The sequence below is a fragment of the Erpetoichthys calabaricus genome, chromosome 17 (assembly GCF_900747795.2).
Source record: "Erpetoichthys calabaricus chromosome 17, fErpCal1.3, whole genome shotgun sequence".
NCBI lineage: Eukaryota > Metazoa > Chordata > Cladistia > Polypteriformes > Polypteridae > Erpetoichthys > Erpetoichthys calabaricus.
Window position 1 is genome coordinate 40726957 of NC_041410.2, and position 18865 is coordinate 40745821.

At 36.0% G+C, this 18865-nt stretch overlaps 1 protein-coding gene across 2 annotated transcripts in view; it reads left to right on the forward strand.

Moving 5' to 3' along the window:
• Window positions 1-364: 364 nt before the first annotated feature.
• The window catches only part of kif7 (kinesin family member 7), a 70923-nt gene continuing 52422 nt past the window's right edge, over window positions 365-18865 (forward strand). For both annotated transcript variants that reach the window (XM_028822826.2, XM_028822827.2), the window contains exons 1-2: window positions 365-498; window positions 15333-15753. In XM_028822826.2, the coding sequence (XP_028678659.1) occupies window positions 15426-15753 (328 nt within the window). In that variant the 5' untranslated portion in view covers window positions 365-498; window positions 15333-15425. The remainder of the gene's footprint in view (window positions 499-15332; window positions 15754-18865) is intronic.

An 18865-nucleotide genomic window follows, 5' to 3' on the forward strand; every position in this document is an offset into this window, starting at 1 on the left:
AATTTCTTTATCAGTATGCTGCTGCTGGAATATGTGAATTTCCCCTTGGGATTAATAAAGTATCTATCTATCTATCTATCTATCTATCTATCAACTTAAAAATGTACTTTATGTTGTTGCGCAAATAGTAGATTTTGAGACCTGATAAACGCCTGGCTTAATTTCGTCTACATAGAGCAGTCGAACCTCACCGTCTTGCTTTTGCAACTTATTAGGGGCCGACTGAGTGATGTCACCACATCGCGCCGCGAGTTGAGGGGGGGGGGGAGTATTTAAAAAAAAAAAAAAAAAAAAAAAAAAGAAAGTAAAAACATAAAAATAAATACGTCACCACTGCGCGACGTATTAGGGGGTGGGGGGTGGGATCGTGTAGTATTTAGCGAAAAAAGTTTTCAAACCCGTAAAAGATGTGTGATGTTGCTTAATTTAAAAGTGTGTTGGTGTTTTCGGATTTTTCTTTGAGTCTGGTACATGACGTTGGCTTCTAATTTTGGAAAGGTAAGTTTTCTGGTTTAAAAGTTTAATTAACAAGGTACAGTAAAGTTTCTGAAAAGCAGAGAACACAACACAACAGGCGTTGAAGGGATGCAGTGATTTGTTTTTGCGTTTTTTTCCAACGTAAGTATTCATAGCATGTAATCACAAATTAAATCGTAGTGTTCTGAATAGTCATAAGTTGTGTTTGATCGCGAAATAGTGTTTATTATATGTATTGCTTTTCTGTTTTAGTGAACGACGTATAGTACCGTCTATTACTGTTGGAAGAACGCAGAAAATAGGTATACAATTAATACATCATCTCGTTAATTTTATCAACGCTAATAATTAAAAAAATACACGAGGTACATTTGGTGCAGGAAAATATAGTGGTACGTAGGAATTTAATATAGACGTTGTTTCGAAATGATAGGACTTTCGCTTAATTTGTTAACTGGACTGGAGCCTCACACCGTTACTTCTCTGGCTCCAGCCCGGACCGGACGTACACACGACCTTACCTGCTGAGGAAGAACCAAAACATTTTACTGCAGTTGTCCACATCGGCTCCTATCCATCCTAAGGAGCTTGGTTAGTGATGAACACCGTTACATTGTCAGGGTGCTGTCTGTCACACGTGACCTTAGCTGAAGGCAAACTATAACATTTCAGATGAAGTAATAAAGTTTGTCACACTTCATTATTAGTCAGATCGAGAAAATATAATCTCAAAAAAATAAGGTGATGAGAAGATAAAACGCAAATATACGTAGCAACAAACTTAAAAGTGCAGCATTGTTTTCTTTAATTTTGTGTTTTTATTGAACATTTAGTCCAGAGTATTAAAAATGACCTTTTAGATTTATTATTAGCACTTGTCTCTACCTTCGGACAGAAGTGTTCTTACATTTTTACATATGGCTTGTGAGCTGTCACGTTGAATAAATGAGGTTAGCTGGATTTAATTTTAGAGCCTGTTGAGGACTATGTAACAGTTATGTCCTGACATGTAAAACCTTAGAATTAAAAGAAAGGGAACTTTAACCTTCACATCACTGTGCATACATCTTCTTTAAGAAAAACTATGCCACCATCACCTTTAAGTGTCGCACACTGTTTTGGTGCATTAGGTTGCAAAATTTTGTAACATGACATTGCCAAACCCAGTTAATCCAGTTAAGGATCGCCAGAGGCCACAGCCTTTCCTGACACTTCTGGTACAAGGCAAGACATACCCCTTTAGAGGGTAGTAGTCCATTGAAGCGCCCACTCACTCCAACTGGAGAACAGCCATAATCACTCATAAAGCTAAGCTGTAGTTCTTTTGAGAATGTAAGAACCCATTACAAACACTGGAAGAGTGTGCAAACTCCACACAGACGGTGGCCGGGTGTGTTATTCAAATCAAAGATGCATGTATTTCTACAGTATGTGTTTGATTTCAGTTGTTCTCGGAATGCTTGTGCTATTTCTGCCCTTTTGAGTATAGGAAACTCACACATGTGACATGAAGTTTTAAACTATTACTTTTATTAGTTGTAATTACATTCTGACTTAAAATGTAATACATTATTTATAAAATTAAATTTAATTCAGTCAGAATGTAAATCAGAAATATACACAATTTTTCCTCTAGGAACTTTATAGAGTTTTTGAGATATCGGTAGTTACGCAATATATACAGATTGCTTCAATTACATTTTGACTAGTGAAAATGACATTTTAGATATCAAAAATAGCCTTTTATGTATTTTTAATGCAGACTCATTAATAATGTGTGCAATTGTAATCTTTGGCCGGGAAAAATGCAATTAGAGAGATCTTTAATTGAAAGCTCTAACAGACATCAAATGGAAAAAATACTTAATTTTTCAGTAATCACAATGGAGATACAGATACGTGTCTACAACTCAGATTCTAGATAGCCATGATCTGAATACAAATACATCTAGTTAGAACTGTGACTAATAAGAACATAATTATAAATATGGAAAATAGGTATTACCACAAATAAAATAGAAATTGGCTTAAGGAAAATATAGCTTCAGTATTAATTTTGTTGAATCATTTCAAGAATTACATCCAAGTTTTATAAAAGGAGTGCTGTGTGATTTTTTTAGTTCTGCATCAAAAGACATTTTTCTTCTTCATCTTCATCTTCTTCTTCTTTGTTACTTGCCTCATGTTTTTTATAGAAAAGACTTATACAAATTTACCAGAGCTAGTCAATTTTTTCATCTTAGTAATTATGTCAGACTACCAAAAATTTTATGTTCAATATTATCCATAGAATGTTTTAGGGATTGTTGATTCATGCAAATTTAATTATAGCTGGAGATCTATGTAACTTGAGTCACAGTTGGCCTTGTACCACATTCACTAAAAAGTGCTTTCTTATACATATTGTATGGTTATATCTGGTATTTATTCATAATTTAGAGTGGGTACATATTTATTCATATATTTGTTTTTAACTTTCATTGCTCTCTTAAACAATTTGTATCATTTTGACTTTGTATTGTATTGTTGCTGTACAATTCTGCACTGCCTGACTAGCAACAATGTTTTTGTTATATTGTATTAGCTGTGTAAATCTGTGCTGTAAAAAGCCGGGGTCCTAGAAACTGTTGAAATCGGCGGTTTTGTTTTGCTGATGTGCTTGCCTCGCTTCTGTAAGTGGCTAAGTGAGTGTCTTTTTTGTTTTTTTTTTTTTTTTTTTTTTTTAATTTTTATTAATTTTTATTGTAATCATTCCATACAGATAGATCAATTTATAACCCAACAAAATTGAAGACAAATCAAACCTCACCCCTGAGAAGGAGAGCTTAGCTGAAGGAGAATTGCTTAGGGCTTCTTAATAAGGCAACAATAAACAAAAGAAAGGGAGAAATTAATATATATGTAAATAAGAGATGGAGAAGGGAATTAAATGCGGTAATAGTTATTTCTCTTATTCTAAAATAATATTGATTAAATCCTGCCAGGTTTTGAAAAAATTTTGTACAGATCCTCTAACTGAGAATTTGATTTTTTCCAATTTCAAATAATATAAAACATCGGTTTTCCACTGACTTATCAGAGGAGAATTAGGATTCTTCCAATTTAACAGAATAAGTCTGCGTGCCAAAAGTGTAGTGAATGCAATCACCGTTTGCTTGTCCTTCTCCACTTCAAGTCCGTCTGGAAGAACACCAAACACAGCTGTTAATGGGTTAGGAGAGATTGTGATACCAAGGCTGTCAGAAAGGCACTTAAAAATTTTGGTCCAAAATGATGTTAGTTAGGTGCAGGCCCAGAACATGTGACCCAGTGAGGCAGGAGCTTGGTTGCAGCGTTTGCAGGTTGGATCTTGCCCTGGAAACATTTTGGACAGTTTTAAGCGAGACAGATGAGCGCGATATATAATTTTAGTTGAATAATTCTATGCTTTGCGCATATGGAATTCGAGTGAATTCTCTGCTTTGCTACCTTCCACTCCTTTTCTGATATATTAGTTAAGAGATCTTCTTCCCAATGTCCTCTTGGATCTTTGAAAGGTAGGGACTCTAATAAGATTTTATATAATGCGTAAATGGAGTTTAATTCCTCGAAATTGAGCATTATTTTTTCCAGCATTGTGGAGGGTGTGAGGTGGGGGAAATCGGGCAATTTCTGTTTAACAAAATTTCTAATTTGAAGATAGTGAAAGAAATGTGTAGCTGGGAGGTTGAATTTTGAACGTAATTGTTCAAAAGATGTAAATATGTTGTCTATATAAAGATCTCTGAGCATTTTAATCCCAAAACTTTTCCAGGTATTAAAAACTGGATATACTTGCGAAGGTTGAAAAAGGTGGTTCTCTTGCAGAGGTGCCACTGATAAAAGATTTTCCATCTTAAAATGCTTTCTAATTTGGTTCCATATTCTGAGTGAGTAAAACACAATTGGGTTATTAGTATATTTGCGATGACTTGCATTTATTGGAGAGCAGAGCAGGGAGTATAAAGAAGTACTACAGGATTTTACTTCTATTGCGGACCAAGCCTGTGTATGTTCATTTATTTGTGTCCAGGTTTTTATGGCTTGTATGTTTGTTGCCCAGTAATAAAACTGAAAATTAGGTAAAGCCATACCACCTTCTGCCTTAGGTCTTTGTAGGGTCGCTCTTCGGATACGTGGGTGTTTTGAGTTCCAAATGAATGAGGTTATTGTTGAATCTAACTGTTTAAAAAACGATTTATTGATATATATTGGAATGTTTTGAAATAAAAAGAGAAGTTTAGGAAGGATATTCATCTTAACAACGTTAATTCTTCCGGCTAGAGTGAGATGAAGGATTGACCATCTATGCAAGTCTTGTTTAATTTTTTCCATACAGACGGCAAAATATTGTTGTTAAAGAGCTTTATGTTTACTTGTGATATTTACCCCTAGGTATTTAAACTGATCCGCTATGGTAAAAGGTAGGGTGTCTAATCTAATATTATATGCTTGTGAATTCACTGGAAAGAGTATACTTTTATTCAGATTAATTCTAAGACCAGATATCTTTTGAAATTCTGTTAGTGCTGTTAAAACAGCAGGGACAGTGTTTTCTGGGTCTGATATATATAAGACCATATCATCTGCATATAGAGAAATTTTCTGTTCCAGTCCTTCTCTGACAATCCCCTTTATCTGATAAGAATTTCGGCAGTGAACCGCCAGTGAGTGTCTGTTTCTTCGGAGGTTTCGTTTTGCCGAAGTGCTTGCGTTGCTTGTGTATTTGCGGCTAAGCAAGTTTCTTTCTTTGGAGGTGGAGCCCTTACCCTGACTCCACCTCTCACTTCCGGGCCAGACAGACACACACACTTCCACGCGTAGACATTGATATATAAGATGCTAGGGGGCTTGGCCCCCTGCTCGCTTTGCTCACCAACCCCCAGGCCTGTGCTACGCGCCAGCCACTTCACATCTCTGCTGCTTGCGTATGTAGATTTCACTTTCACCAAACATCAAATCTTTTAATTCTCGCGGATATGCCTCTTCATTGGGAAGGAACACTGCTTTTCCCTGATGGCAACACGAATTAGATGATGTACAAGTCTCGGATTTAAAGTTTAAATCTGAACAATATATTTGATCTCTTTTTGCTCTTCCGTTATTTCACCAAGTAATAATTTCCATTTGTTTACGCTAATGCGATCTTTACAATAATTTTTTTGAGACTTTCGAATTTTATTACTTACATTATCTCTAACCTGCTCTGCATGTGTATCGTGCCAAGTTTTTAAATTCTTTACGATGTTCTACTTTGTCGTCTACTCTTTGTCTTTTATTTCCAGCCCCGGGTGTGGTTAAATCTCTTGGCACAAAGTCTCGTCTCGCGTGACGTGAAAGTATCTCTCTGAAAAAGTCACGTCTTGTCCCAGGATTTTTTTATTATAATAGAAAGATGTAATGACAATGAATTGAGCTAAAATTAAAATTACAAGAATAGCTGGTACAAATATGATTTCTAAAGTTTTGTTTCAAATGTATGTTCTTAGGCTAAAATAACCAAGGTGATTAAAGACAGGATTGAGTTGACAGTCTTATGAATAGGCACATTCTATTGAAAAACATGTTAATGGTTACAATTAATTTAAAATGAGAATTGATAAAGAAGATAGCATTTTAGTGTAAAATTCTCGGACCTATTCTTAATAATGTCTATAAAGCACAATAGAAATAATGCATTACTATCCATTCTGTTAGTGATGTACAACAACCTACATCATTCAAGGAGAACTAAGTCCAAATTTTCTGAAATGGATATCATAGCCAGACAATTAGATTTAATCTTTTTTTTTTATTAACTTTTTGTTCAAGTATGTAATTATTTTTATTAACACCTTACACGATGTATTGCTCTCTGTTGACTGACAGAACATTGAAATATTGCGTACAGCACTTATTTACATTATATCAGCATTATACCTGATTTAATGACTGATATCACAGATCATCCAATAGGTGAAATCATGACTAAAATGACCTAGTGCTGTCACCTTTAGCATAACGGGTCAAACATCAAATAGATTGTTTAAAAAAATCAGGAACTGTGCTCATACAATAAATCAGTTTTCAAAATACAACCCCAAATCCCCAAAAACTGTGATGCTGGGTAAAATGTAAATTAAAACAGAATGCAATGATGATTTAATTATTTAATAGCCACAACACATCTCAAAAAAATTGGGACGGGAGCAACAAAAGGCTGGAAAAGTAAGTGATACAAAAAAAAAACAGCTAGAGAAACATTTTGCAGCTGATTGGGTTAATTAGCAAAAGGTCATTAACATGATTGAGTATAAAAAGTGCATCTTAGAGAGGCAGAGTCCCTCAGAAGTAAAGATGGGCAGAGGTTCATCAATCTGCAAAAATCCGCACCTACAAAGTATGAAACAATTTCAGAATAATGTTCCTCAATGTAAAATTTTGAAAGACTTTGAATATCTCGTCATCTACAGTACATAATATAATCAAAAGATGACGAGATTCTGGAGAAATCTGTGTGCAAGAGACAAGACTGAAAATGAATATTGGAACCCAGTGATCTTCGTGTCCTCGGGCAGCACTGTGATAGCAACAGGCATGATTCTGTCACGGAAATCACTGCGTGGGCTCAGGAACACTTCCAGAAATGTCTGTGAACTTGATCCAGAAACACCGCCGTATTCTCTGGGCCAAAGTTCATTTAAAATGGGCTGAGGCAAAGAGGAAAACTGTTCTGTTGTTCAGACGAATTGCAATTTGAAATTCTTTTTGGAAAACATGGATACTGCATCCTCCGGACTAAAGATGAAATGGGCCTTTAGGCTTGTTATCAGCACTCAGTTCAAAAGCCTGCATCTCTGATGGTATGAGTGGTGCTTTAGTGCCTATGGAAATGGCAGCTTGCACATCTGGAAAGGCACCATAAATGCTGAAAGGTATATGCAGGTTTTAGAGCAACACATGCTCCCATCTAAACAACGTCTTTCCCTAGAAATGCCTTGCGTATTTCAACAAGACAATTCTAAACCACATACTGCATCTATTACAGCAGCATGGCTTCGTTTTGGAAGAGTCCAGGTGCTAAACTGGCCTGCCTGCAGTCCAGATCTTTTACTAATTGAAAACATTTGGAGCATCATGGAACCAAAAATGCGCAAAGAAAGACCTAGGACTATTGAGCAGCTAGAATCCTATATCCGACAAGAATGGGACAACATTCCTCCCCCAGAAGTCCAGCAACTGGTCTCCTTAGTTACCAGACGTTTTTCAGACTGTTGTTAACAGAAGAGGGGATGGTACACAGTGGTAAACATGGCCCTGTCCCAACTATTTTGAGACGTGTTGCTGCCATCAAATTCTAAATGACTTTATTCATTTCTTAAAATGGTAAATTTTCTCAGTTTCAACATTGTATGTGTTCTCTATGTTCTATTGTGAATAAAATATGGGTTTTTGAGATGTGCAAATGTTGCATTCTGTTTTTATTTACATTTTACACGGCATCCCAACTTTTTTTTAGACTTGGGGTTGTAAAGGTAATGGTACTATATAAAAAAAAATGCCCTAGAGTGCATTTATGAAATTAATACCAGATTCTGTTTTAAGTCAAAGGATTAAATGTTTTTAGGTCCTAATGTGTGTGTGTGTATATACTGTACATGTGTTTGTGTGTATTGTAGTGTGATGCACTTTACCGCAATGTATAGAACCCATTTTGAATAGTTATATGGTAGTGGATTTTTTTTTCTCTGAAAGTTATTCAATATTTTCTAACTGCTGCTTTCACCATGCATGTTTTGAATTGAGAATTTTAATTTTTAAATGATTATGTTTATGACATTGAAAATAGAAACGTGTTTTGTATTAGGGAATTCATTTTGGAACTGATTAATCTGTTTGAAAACTAACTTCAGTGCTTACAAATATTTAATTCTGGCATAGCACATTCTTCATTTTTCCATCTCTTCCAGAGCATGTATTCTAAAACAGAATGAGTTTTCTCTAGTGGGGTTCAAAGGAATTGGACACATTGCTTCAGATGAAAAAGAGCTGTTGTCCTTTAAATTTTATCCATTTTTGCAGTTAATGTTGAACTTAAGTAAGAATTTAATGAAGTAATGCTAGTGGTTCTAGTAGTGCATTCTTTTTGGCGGCAAAATATAATGCAAGGGAAGTTCTCAAAATGTTTGCTTGGAACATCTGAAGTGTGCCACACTAGGTTACAACTGTATTCCTCTCCTTGTTCTGTGTATTTCCAGTTCATTGCCTTTTTATACTCTATGCTCATAATCTTTATTGTTTGTTTCTATGTCTTTCATTTTTGGGTTACCCTCCTGTGACCTTCACCAACTTTTGTTGAAATTTGTTAATCTCTCGGAGTTTCTCTTTTCATTGTCATTAATTGTTTGAACCTTTTCTCCTTATTCTTCATCTGGGTGCTGTAGCTAGGAATATCAGTCATTCTTTTACTTCCCTTTCTTTTGACATTCTTGAATTTTCCCTGTATCACCTTTGCAGGACTTACTATAACAGACTATATTCTGCTGCTTTGTTCTGGATGGCTGCAGTTGCCCAAGGTTTTTTCAACCAATTCTAACTTTCATTTGAACTCTATTTTAAATAAATGTGCCTTCATTTAGCAGTGTTTAGCTTTATTGTATCACTCAGGAAATTCCTAAAGGGGTTTATTAACTTTTTAGTCTGTATTAAGAATAAAAATATTTTTCTCCCTTATTTCTTTTGAAATTTCTTAGTAATTTTTGATGGATTTCTTGCTAATGATTATACAAGTGCAAATGTTACGGAAGTAGCTGCTCATATTTAACATTTATTGCTGTCTGCACCTGTGCCTGCTCTTTGTTAATTATTACTGTTTCTAATTAAACTCCTTGATTAATTATCTGGTCTTCGTAATTCTCTTTTTGTACTCAAAGATATTGCAATATGCAGTTTGCTTTTTTCCTTTTATTATGTTTTTCATGCACATGAATCGTTTTCCATTTTATTCTTTTTATTCATTTTCATCTTTTGAATTTGTTTTTTTAATTGTATTAAAGTGTGGACAACATTGGACAACAAATATTTTTGTTTTTTGAAAACTTTTTGGCATTTAGGATAGACAGCTTTAAGCTGAGCACAGATGTAATTTCAGACTGAAATCACAACTGAGTTTAACTTTAATTGAATTTAGTTTATTTAATCTCTTAATGATGCTGACACATTGAATTTGATCAATTGAGCTAAAAATGTTTTGCTGCTGATTAATATTTATACTCTGCATCTGATGCTTCTTGTTTCAGTGGATTGTTTAAGTGGATTCCCTGTTACTGCTTTTTTATTGTTGCAATATCCTGGCGAAAACTTTCACCATACTCATCACTGACTATATGAAGATTAGCATCGATGAAGTCGATATGAATGCAGAACATGAATCTTAAACAGCTTGCTCCACTTCATTGCTTTGTATGCTTAAAGCATGTTGTCATTCAGGTGGACATAACTGGGTGCTCTGTAGTTACAAAGATAATTCTCAGCAACTTCTTTGAATACCATGTGATTGCCTTCTGTGCCATTAGCAGATCTTTGAATCGCTTGTCATTGATGATGTGTCTGATATGAAGACCAAAACAAATGGCTTCCTTGACCATGGCATTGGTTATTCATGGAAACCTATGTCTCAGTCTTCCTTGTTTATCAGTTTCAAGAAATATTTATTCAGTTCACGTTTTGTGTAGGCAAATATATCTTTTTCAGGTCAACAAGTGTTTTATGTTCCACACTCTTCTGCTTTGGAACCAAATGCTTATAGAGTGGCCAGGTTTTTTTTTATTTATTATGACATTCAAGCATGAGGGGACGCTGGCGCATGCATGCTGTAGCCGCTCCTCCCTGCTAACAACACTTTTCGCAAAACTCGCTTTAATTCTACACTTTCTTGTACAATGCGATATACTGTATACCCTGCCGTTCTATCTTAAAATATGTGAAGTGCCTTGAGCATGAGAAAGGTGCTATATAAATAAAATGTATTATTATTATTATTATTACTAATCATAGTTGTACCGTTGGCAAATGAAACAACAGTATTTGGAAAATCTAAGCTGTATTTCTAGTTTCAGTGCCACTACTTTATGATCACCACAAATATTCCATTTAGAGTTGTTTTACTGTATATGTATACTTCTGACATGAAAGTAAATCACAAAAAAATCTGTGATTACAATAAAACTTTAAGTGCCAAGATAATTTTTGTGATCAGGGGGCCAAAATCCATATGATACACCTAAACGTGTTCAGGAAGCAAACTTTTCACTGTCCAATACCATTAATAAAGACAGCAAAAATTCAGAGTTAGGTTTTTAGTGGGGGGTACAGGCATGGTGCAGAACCATCAGTATTCCATCACTGAATCATATTTCAGAATTTTTACATAACCTTTCTTGAACGTTTCATAGACCTTAGTTACATGTTATTTTTTCAGTAGTATATCCACCCATCCATTTTCCAACCCGCTGAATCCGAACACAGGGTCACGGGGGTCTGCTGGAGCCAATCCCAGCCAACACAGGGCACAAGGCAGGAACCAATCCCGGGCAGGGTGCCAACCCACCGCAGGACACACACACACAAACACACCCACACACCAAGCATACACTAGGGCCAATTTAGAATCGCCAATCCACCTAACTTGCATGTCTTTGGACTGTGGGAGGAAACCGGAGCGCCCGGAGGAAACCCACGCAGACACGGGGAGAACATGCAAACTCCACGCAGGGAGGACCCGGGAAGCGAACCCAGGTCCCCAGATCTCCCAACTGCGAGGCAGCAGTGCTACCCACTGCGCCACCGTGCCGCCTCAGTAGTATAGCTAAACTAATATTTTTTGTAAAGTTCTCCTCCACACTTCTAATTCATGCCTGGGTAGGAATAATTTGGCAGTTTTTTTTTTTTTTTTTTTACATTTTTGTCAAAGAATCAGGAGTGACTTTATATTTATAATAAATGGATCACTTTCTTTAATGGCATTTGATAGCCTGCCTTATATACAGAAGACATTACTACAATTCCCTTGCTTTTCTAATGAAACTCGAGGGAAAACTTGTTTTGCTGTTCTACCATTTCCCCTTTGGCTGAATTTTTGAATTCCCTCCTCCTGGAATGATGTTGTGTAGATGTCATTACTTTTTATAGTTTCTTTTGTAATTTATTTAAGTTGTATATTAGCAGTATTATTGCAATACAGGTCAAACGAACTCTGTTTTAGTAAAATCCTAATTTTAAAGATTTTTTTTTGATTTGGTCCTGGCCAATTTCCAATGGAAGTAATGTTAAAAAAAAAAACTCGATACAGCAAACTCCGTTTTATCTTTTACAATTAAGTCATTTTTCATACATAAAAGCAGCAAATCACAATTAAGGAGCTCTGGTGAACAACCAATTAGATTGTGTCCGCAGCCAGAAACTCTTGTGCAACGGAGTAGAGCTCATGAAGGGTCATAGCATACCAGAGACACAGTGGGCTGATCTATGGGCAAGATAACTGGCAGTCAAATTCAACTTCAGCAGTACTTGTGGAGCTCTGGAGGCCCACCACAGCCAGCACACTGATTAGATTGAGGATTCATTTTTGGCTGACACTTCAGCTAAAGTGCTAAGTATTGAGCTTCCCTTGTTCTTATGGTACTCAACCAGTTCCAACATGTTTCATAAATTCATAGATTTGACTCTACAAACACCTGCGCACCATAATCTTTTAAAAAATCAAATATTAGATGCGTCTGAATGCATTTTTTAATTTTGTGCTTGCAAATGTATGCATCCAACATTCTTATTTTGAATGTGACCTTCATTAGCGCAAACCTTTTATCATGATATTTTTATATAAAATTTTTCCTGGTTAAAAAAAAAGGGTGACTCACATAAAAACAGCTGGCAGTCAGAGAGTGCTGGTCAATCCATTGGCCGACTTAGGTGATTGCCTAGGGCACTGTCACCAGAGGGGGAGCCATTTATGTAGGATTAAGGGATGCACACTCTGGACACGGAGGGGGACCTCCTTACCCATATGGGCTTTGGCACTGACGTTAGCAGTTTATTTTACAGAGAAACGTTTTCTTGTTGCCAGCATTAAATGTTGTTGAGCTGCCATTGAGTTTGACATTCTGCAGTCATCTTTGTTTTCTGTACATGCTTAATGACCATCTAAAAGAATTTCAAACTGTATTTGCATCAACGTTTTACCTGGAAGTAGTGATTTCTACCAATCCTCCATTTTTTTTTTTTTTTTTGGGGTGCAGATTGTCACCTGTGATTTCATAATCATATCAGATGATTATTCACATTTATAGTTGAGTGTATGTGTAAGTGGGTCCTGTGATCAACTGGCCTCTACATGTTTAACATGGACCAGTCTGAGTCGTCGATTTGACAGCAAGAATGGTAGTGACTGCTAATTTACTTGCTATTTTGGAACAAAACAATGTCAGTCAGTCATTTTGTAATCTTCTTACTCATGATCATGGTCGGAGGGGTGTGCTGGAGCATATTCCAGCTAGCATAGGGAGCAAGGCAGGAACTTTTCCTGGACAGGGGTCCAGTGTATCGCAGGGCAAACACATACATCCCAACCACACATTATGCCAATTTAGGATCGCTGATTCACCTAACCTGCATGTCTTTGGACTGTGGGAGGAAACTGAAGCGCCTGGAGGAAACCCACACAAACGCAAAGGGAACATGCAAACTCCATGCAGGGAGAACCCGGAATGTGAAACATGGTCTCTTTAGTACAAGGCCAAAACAAAGTGCTAATTAAAAATATTTTGTAAACGGTGCACAATGCTTATATTGCCTTTATTTCCTTGTAGAATGTAAAATCTGTCTTTAGCTTGGATTGAAACTGAATAATTTGTACCATCTTCTGTTTTATTGCGAGACACTGTAAGAAGAAAAGAACATCAGTGTGGTCTGTAATTCAACGTATTTGTTTCTCGCTTGTTTTATGTGCAAATATTTTTTGCACAACAGCTCTCTTTGCAACTTGAGAATAATTTCAAACCTAATATATTATTGCTTTGCATCATAGCTGTTAATTAACATAAAATAATGAAAACATTGTTATTGATTGCTTACATGCTTCATTGAACATTTTTCCATTGTGATGCACATATCTTGAAGTGATTCAGAAAATACCGTGTCTTTAATAATCAGTGCCCAGTATGATTATTAGAAAACATGGTGTCCTCCATGTTTTCAGTTGCATGTCTTACAAGATGCAAACCTACTGTCTTTTATCCTAAATGATAATTAGTTCCATATTTCAATTTGGTGCTCTGTTAAGCCCAGTTCATACTGTTGTTTTATTTAGTCCATGTGGAAATTATTAGTTTTTCAATCCAGCCTAATTTTTAATCTTGACCAGACATTTAATAATTGACTGCTTTCAAGCAATGTTTTACTTCTATGAGAAGACAGAAAAGAAAACTGCATACTTGCCAAGTTTGAGAGGTTGCACATACCATAAGCTCACACAATGTATTAATGTGTATCAATAAATGTTGTATACAGTGTGTTTGTGTCTTTGTGTAGAATTTGTATGCAGCATTTTAAATAATAAAATGTGTGTCTTAATTTAAATGTGTAAAGTCTTAAGTATTTTGAATAATTAATAAAAGTTGTCATTTTTTTTACCCTCTGACAGAGGTCTATAGAAATCTATATCTCTAGTAAAGAATGAAAAATCAAAAATGACATTATATTTGTTATCATTAATCTTGAAATAGTATAAACTGATACCCCGTATGCTTATGGTTAAAGTTTGTCATTTTTAACCTTCTGAGAGTGGCTTTTAGAGTGCTAGCACCACCAGTAAGGAATCAAATATCAAAAATATTATCTTATTTGTGATCAGCAGCCTCAAAATAGCATAAAATGACAGACCACATCCCTAAATTACCAGTCCCCATTTTGTTTCAAAGTTTTGTGAAAAGGAGTAACTTTGACACCTTGTATCCCATTAGGGAGTGAACCCCTGAGGTCAGTTGATGTGACATGAACTATTTCAGGTCAGCTTTATAATTTTTGATGAAGACACCTATCGATTTACACTTTATCACTAGGGTGTAATTTACTCCTCAAAATATGGTCCAAAAATAAAAATTGTTTGAGTCTAGAGGGCCACTAATGATAGAAAACCTCAAAAACATTGATATCATGCATAACTAGAAATCAAAACAAGAAAAACGATATGTAATATGTGAGAAATTTCCTCATACCAGTGAATCAGGAGACACCAAAAAAAAAACTGAAGTAATATCAAAGTGTACATAAGTAATTCTAATGAATATGATATTACTTTGTTGCTTCCGACCATTATTTAAAGACAGTATTTAGAGGACAATCAAAAGTGGCATATGTACTTTTCGTCTAACTGCATCTGTGAGTAGATGGTTTTAAACTCATTCAAATGAAAACATACATGAATTTCTTTTTTTTTGTACTTGTCACTTTTTGCCACATTTTTAGTCTTTCGTTTTCTATCTCACTTTGCCCTGTCTAGTTGGTGATGGAGTCTATCCCAGGCAGCATAGCGGGCAGGAACAAAAAAGGACAGGGCGCCAGTCTATTGCAGGTCAACATATTCTTAGTGATGTGCTATATTCTTGTTAGTTGAGTTCTTCACAACAAATGGGTATTTGACTTCTGGGTTACATTTGCCACCACTGATTTCAGGAAAATGTAGTATGTTGAGAAAGTTAAATGTTAAGAGACAGCATGATTTTTTAATTCTATTTTAATTTGTTGGTACTGTCTTAATTTTGTCCTGTTTTCCTTTGCTTTAATTTCTTTTGTTCTGGTAGGTTGCACATTTTGGAAGCTTGAAAAGGCATTATCCCGCATTCTAATAGTAAAGCAAGCCTCACTATTTCCTGCGATTTGAGGATTATTCTATAATGGCTCCAAAAACACCAGCCCATTCCAAATCGGAAGAAACACCAGTGCAAGTCGCTATTAGAGTGCGTCCCTTGTTGCCTAAGGAAATCCTGCATAATCATGAAAGTTGCATCACGGCAGACCCCTTGAACAAGCAACTCACACTGGGCTATGACCGCCATTTTGAATTTGACTTTGTTTTTGATGATTCCAGTGATCAAGAAGAAATATACAGCACTTGTGTGCAGCCCTTAGTTGATGCTTTTTTTCAAGGATTCAATGCTACAATCTTTGCATATGGACAGACTGGTTCTGGAAAGACATATACCATTGGAGAAGCAAGTATATGTAAGTTATTCTTCTGGCAGTTATTCTTGACATTTTTATATCAAGACAAAAGTGATATTGCTTAAAAATAATTGTCATGCTATAGCCATGCTTTAATTTTAAAAAGGTTAATCTTTAGGTTTATATTAAGAAAATAAGAAAGTTATGAGTTTTTAATGTCGTAAGTTTTGGTAATTAATCTAAACGTTTTAGCTTTAAACAGGGTTCAACACAAAACTTTTAAAAGGCATTAACTTGGTTGCTAAAACTGAAAATATAGCTGCCATTTTTAACATCCTACATGTGGAGTGATTTAAGATGTTATGCAATTATATCTCGGCTTGCTTCTACTTTACAGAATTTCAATCTGAAGTGGTATCACTTAATATGTTAGAATTCTGGGTCTGCAGACACGCATGCCTTGTGTCACAAGGTTTATTCGAACCTAGTCTATGAGGATTGGGGGTTTAATTTAGTTTATTGAACAATTGTTCAAAAGTGTTTGCACAGTTAAAAAGTACTTCTTAATTAGCTTTTGAAGTTTAAAGTACAAGATGGTTATTTTCAAAAGACTTATGTGAATTTGTCCTTCATTTCCTTAAAATATACTGAATATTTGCCATCCTGCAATCTGTTTTGTAATCTTGCTTTCATGTAATACTCTGTGGAATTAAGTGCTCTATAGTGCTCCTTGAACCCACCAGACTGATGTCCAGGACACACTTTTAAAAGCACCAAGAATACTTTCTTTAATATTCTTCTATAAAGTGCACAAAGCACCGCACACTCCTCAATTCTACCAATAATGAATCAATACAATAATAATAAATCACACAATCCTCCAACTCCCAGCAGCTCCGTCACACTCCCACCCAACTCCGGCTCCGTCTGCTGGGGTTTCCCACAGTCCTTTTAAAGTCTATGACCCGGAAGTATTTCTTCTCCGGGTCAACACCACATCTTCCTTTATCAATTGTCCCAGAAGTACTGCGGGCTTCCATCCTCGTGACCCCGAAGTACTTCAGGGGTAGCGTAATCGTAAAAGTCCCCAGGTTCTTGGTGAGCTCCCCCTGGCAGCACCCATGGCACCCAACAGGGTTGAAGAGACTCCGTGTCCCATGCTGCCCTGCGGGAATCCGAGGAACCCTTTCCATCCACGGGAGCTGCCATCTAGCGTCCTGGGGGATGTAGTGTCCTAAAAAGGCTGTCTTTTGTTGAGGGACGTTCAGGCCGGACTGAAACGCCAGCTGTCCATCACAACTCATAATACTCACAATTAAAAATGAAAGGAGTAAACAAGCCTAAACTACCAGAGTTAATTTCTGTAAGCCACTCCTGAACCTAACAACATGAAAAAGATTTCCTGCCTTTGGCAGGATAAAATCCCCAAATCACAACAAAATATGCAACAGTATAGTGATTCCTTACAGGATGCAACACATTATTAGTAATTTAAACATGTTTGTCACATTGCAGTGTTATATATTTTAGTAGATTCATTATACAAACATTCACATTCTGTGTAAAAGACACGTAAACACGAACATGCAACAATCCTCTTATTGTAATGTAAAATAAATCTAGCAACAGGTGTGTGTGCTTCTCTTTCACTTCCATTTTTCTAAAATATTTAGCTGCATTTCTCTTACTTGATCAATTATTGGGTTTCTAAAATATATATTGTTGTTTTATTCAAATAAAAAGAAAGATAATAGAATTACTAGTAAAATATATTAGTGTTTAATGAATTTTATTAACATTGCAGTACTTTGAAAAAAATCAAAAAGAAGTTGACAAATATTTCAAAATAATGCTTATATGTATGTAATGAAAGTTCCTGAAAGTCAGTGTATTCTGCAATGTGATGTATTCCTTAGTGTCTTATCAAATTTGTACTGCCAAACATCTTTGCTTCAGTTCCATCACGGCTCAGTTTTTCCCAGCATGTGTTGCACACATTTATCAGCCCTTCCCATTTGTTTCTCTATAGGAGGCTAAAGGAGCTCCTTAGTGTTCCTGTTAAATGCAAACATTTGCTTGATGGCTGGTCGTTACACTATTTTTAACTTGCTTTACCTGCCAAATTGAAAGCCAGAAAATGCAGTAAGCATGTACGCAAATTATATTGTATTTTAATAATATACAGACTACCAATTGACAAGTTGTACATTGATCTGTTAAATACACATGATGAGTAAAAACAGGCCTTTTCTGATCCACTGCCAAAAATTCGGTGCATCACTAAAGTGTTTGACATTCTTGGCAACCAGAGTCGAAAAAGTGGTTGCCAGCTGCCTCTAACTGGTTGCCAATGGCAGCCATTAATGTTGAGCCATATTTGATTAAGTTTATCATACCCATAAAAATTTAAAAAAAGGAAAACAAAATTATGTGAATTTTTATTATGTACTGTAAATGAGCTGCCGTAAATAGTTAGACATCTATTTAGTAATACAAGACTTCAGTGTACCTCCTTTTATATTTTGCACATTGTAAGTTAGTAAATTAAACTATACGGTAGTGTTCATTATTTTGCACTTTAAAATTTTTGCAACAATATTGCTATTTTCCAGATTCCTGCATTTTATTGAAAGTTAGCAAAACAACAATTTCCTTGTCTGAAAAAAAAAACTTGTAATACTTAGTGGTTTTTCAGAATTAATAAATTTTCAAAGAACTGAAAATTCCAAAAGTAACGCTATTGATTAATTTTCCTACAAGACAGCTGGTGTTGCTTGAATGAATTAATTAAACCACCTACACCTGAACACCAACAAAACCAAGGAGCTGGTGGTGGATTTTAGGAGGCCCAGGCCCCTCCTGGACCCCGTGATCATCAGAGGTGACTGTGTGCAGAGGGTGCAGACCTATAAATACCTGGGAGTGCAGCTGGATGATAAATTGGAATGGACTGCCAATACTGATGCTCTGTGCAAGAGAGGACAGAGCCGGTTATACTTCCTTAGAAGACTGGCGTCCTTCAACAACTGCAATAAGATGCTGCAGATGTTCTATCAGACGGTTGTGGCGAGTGCCCTCTTCTACGCAGTGGTGTGCTGGGGAGGCAGCATAAAGAAGAAGGACGCCTCACACCTGGACAAACTGGTGAAGAAGACAGGCTCTATTGTAGGCA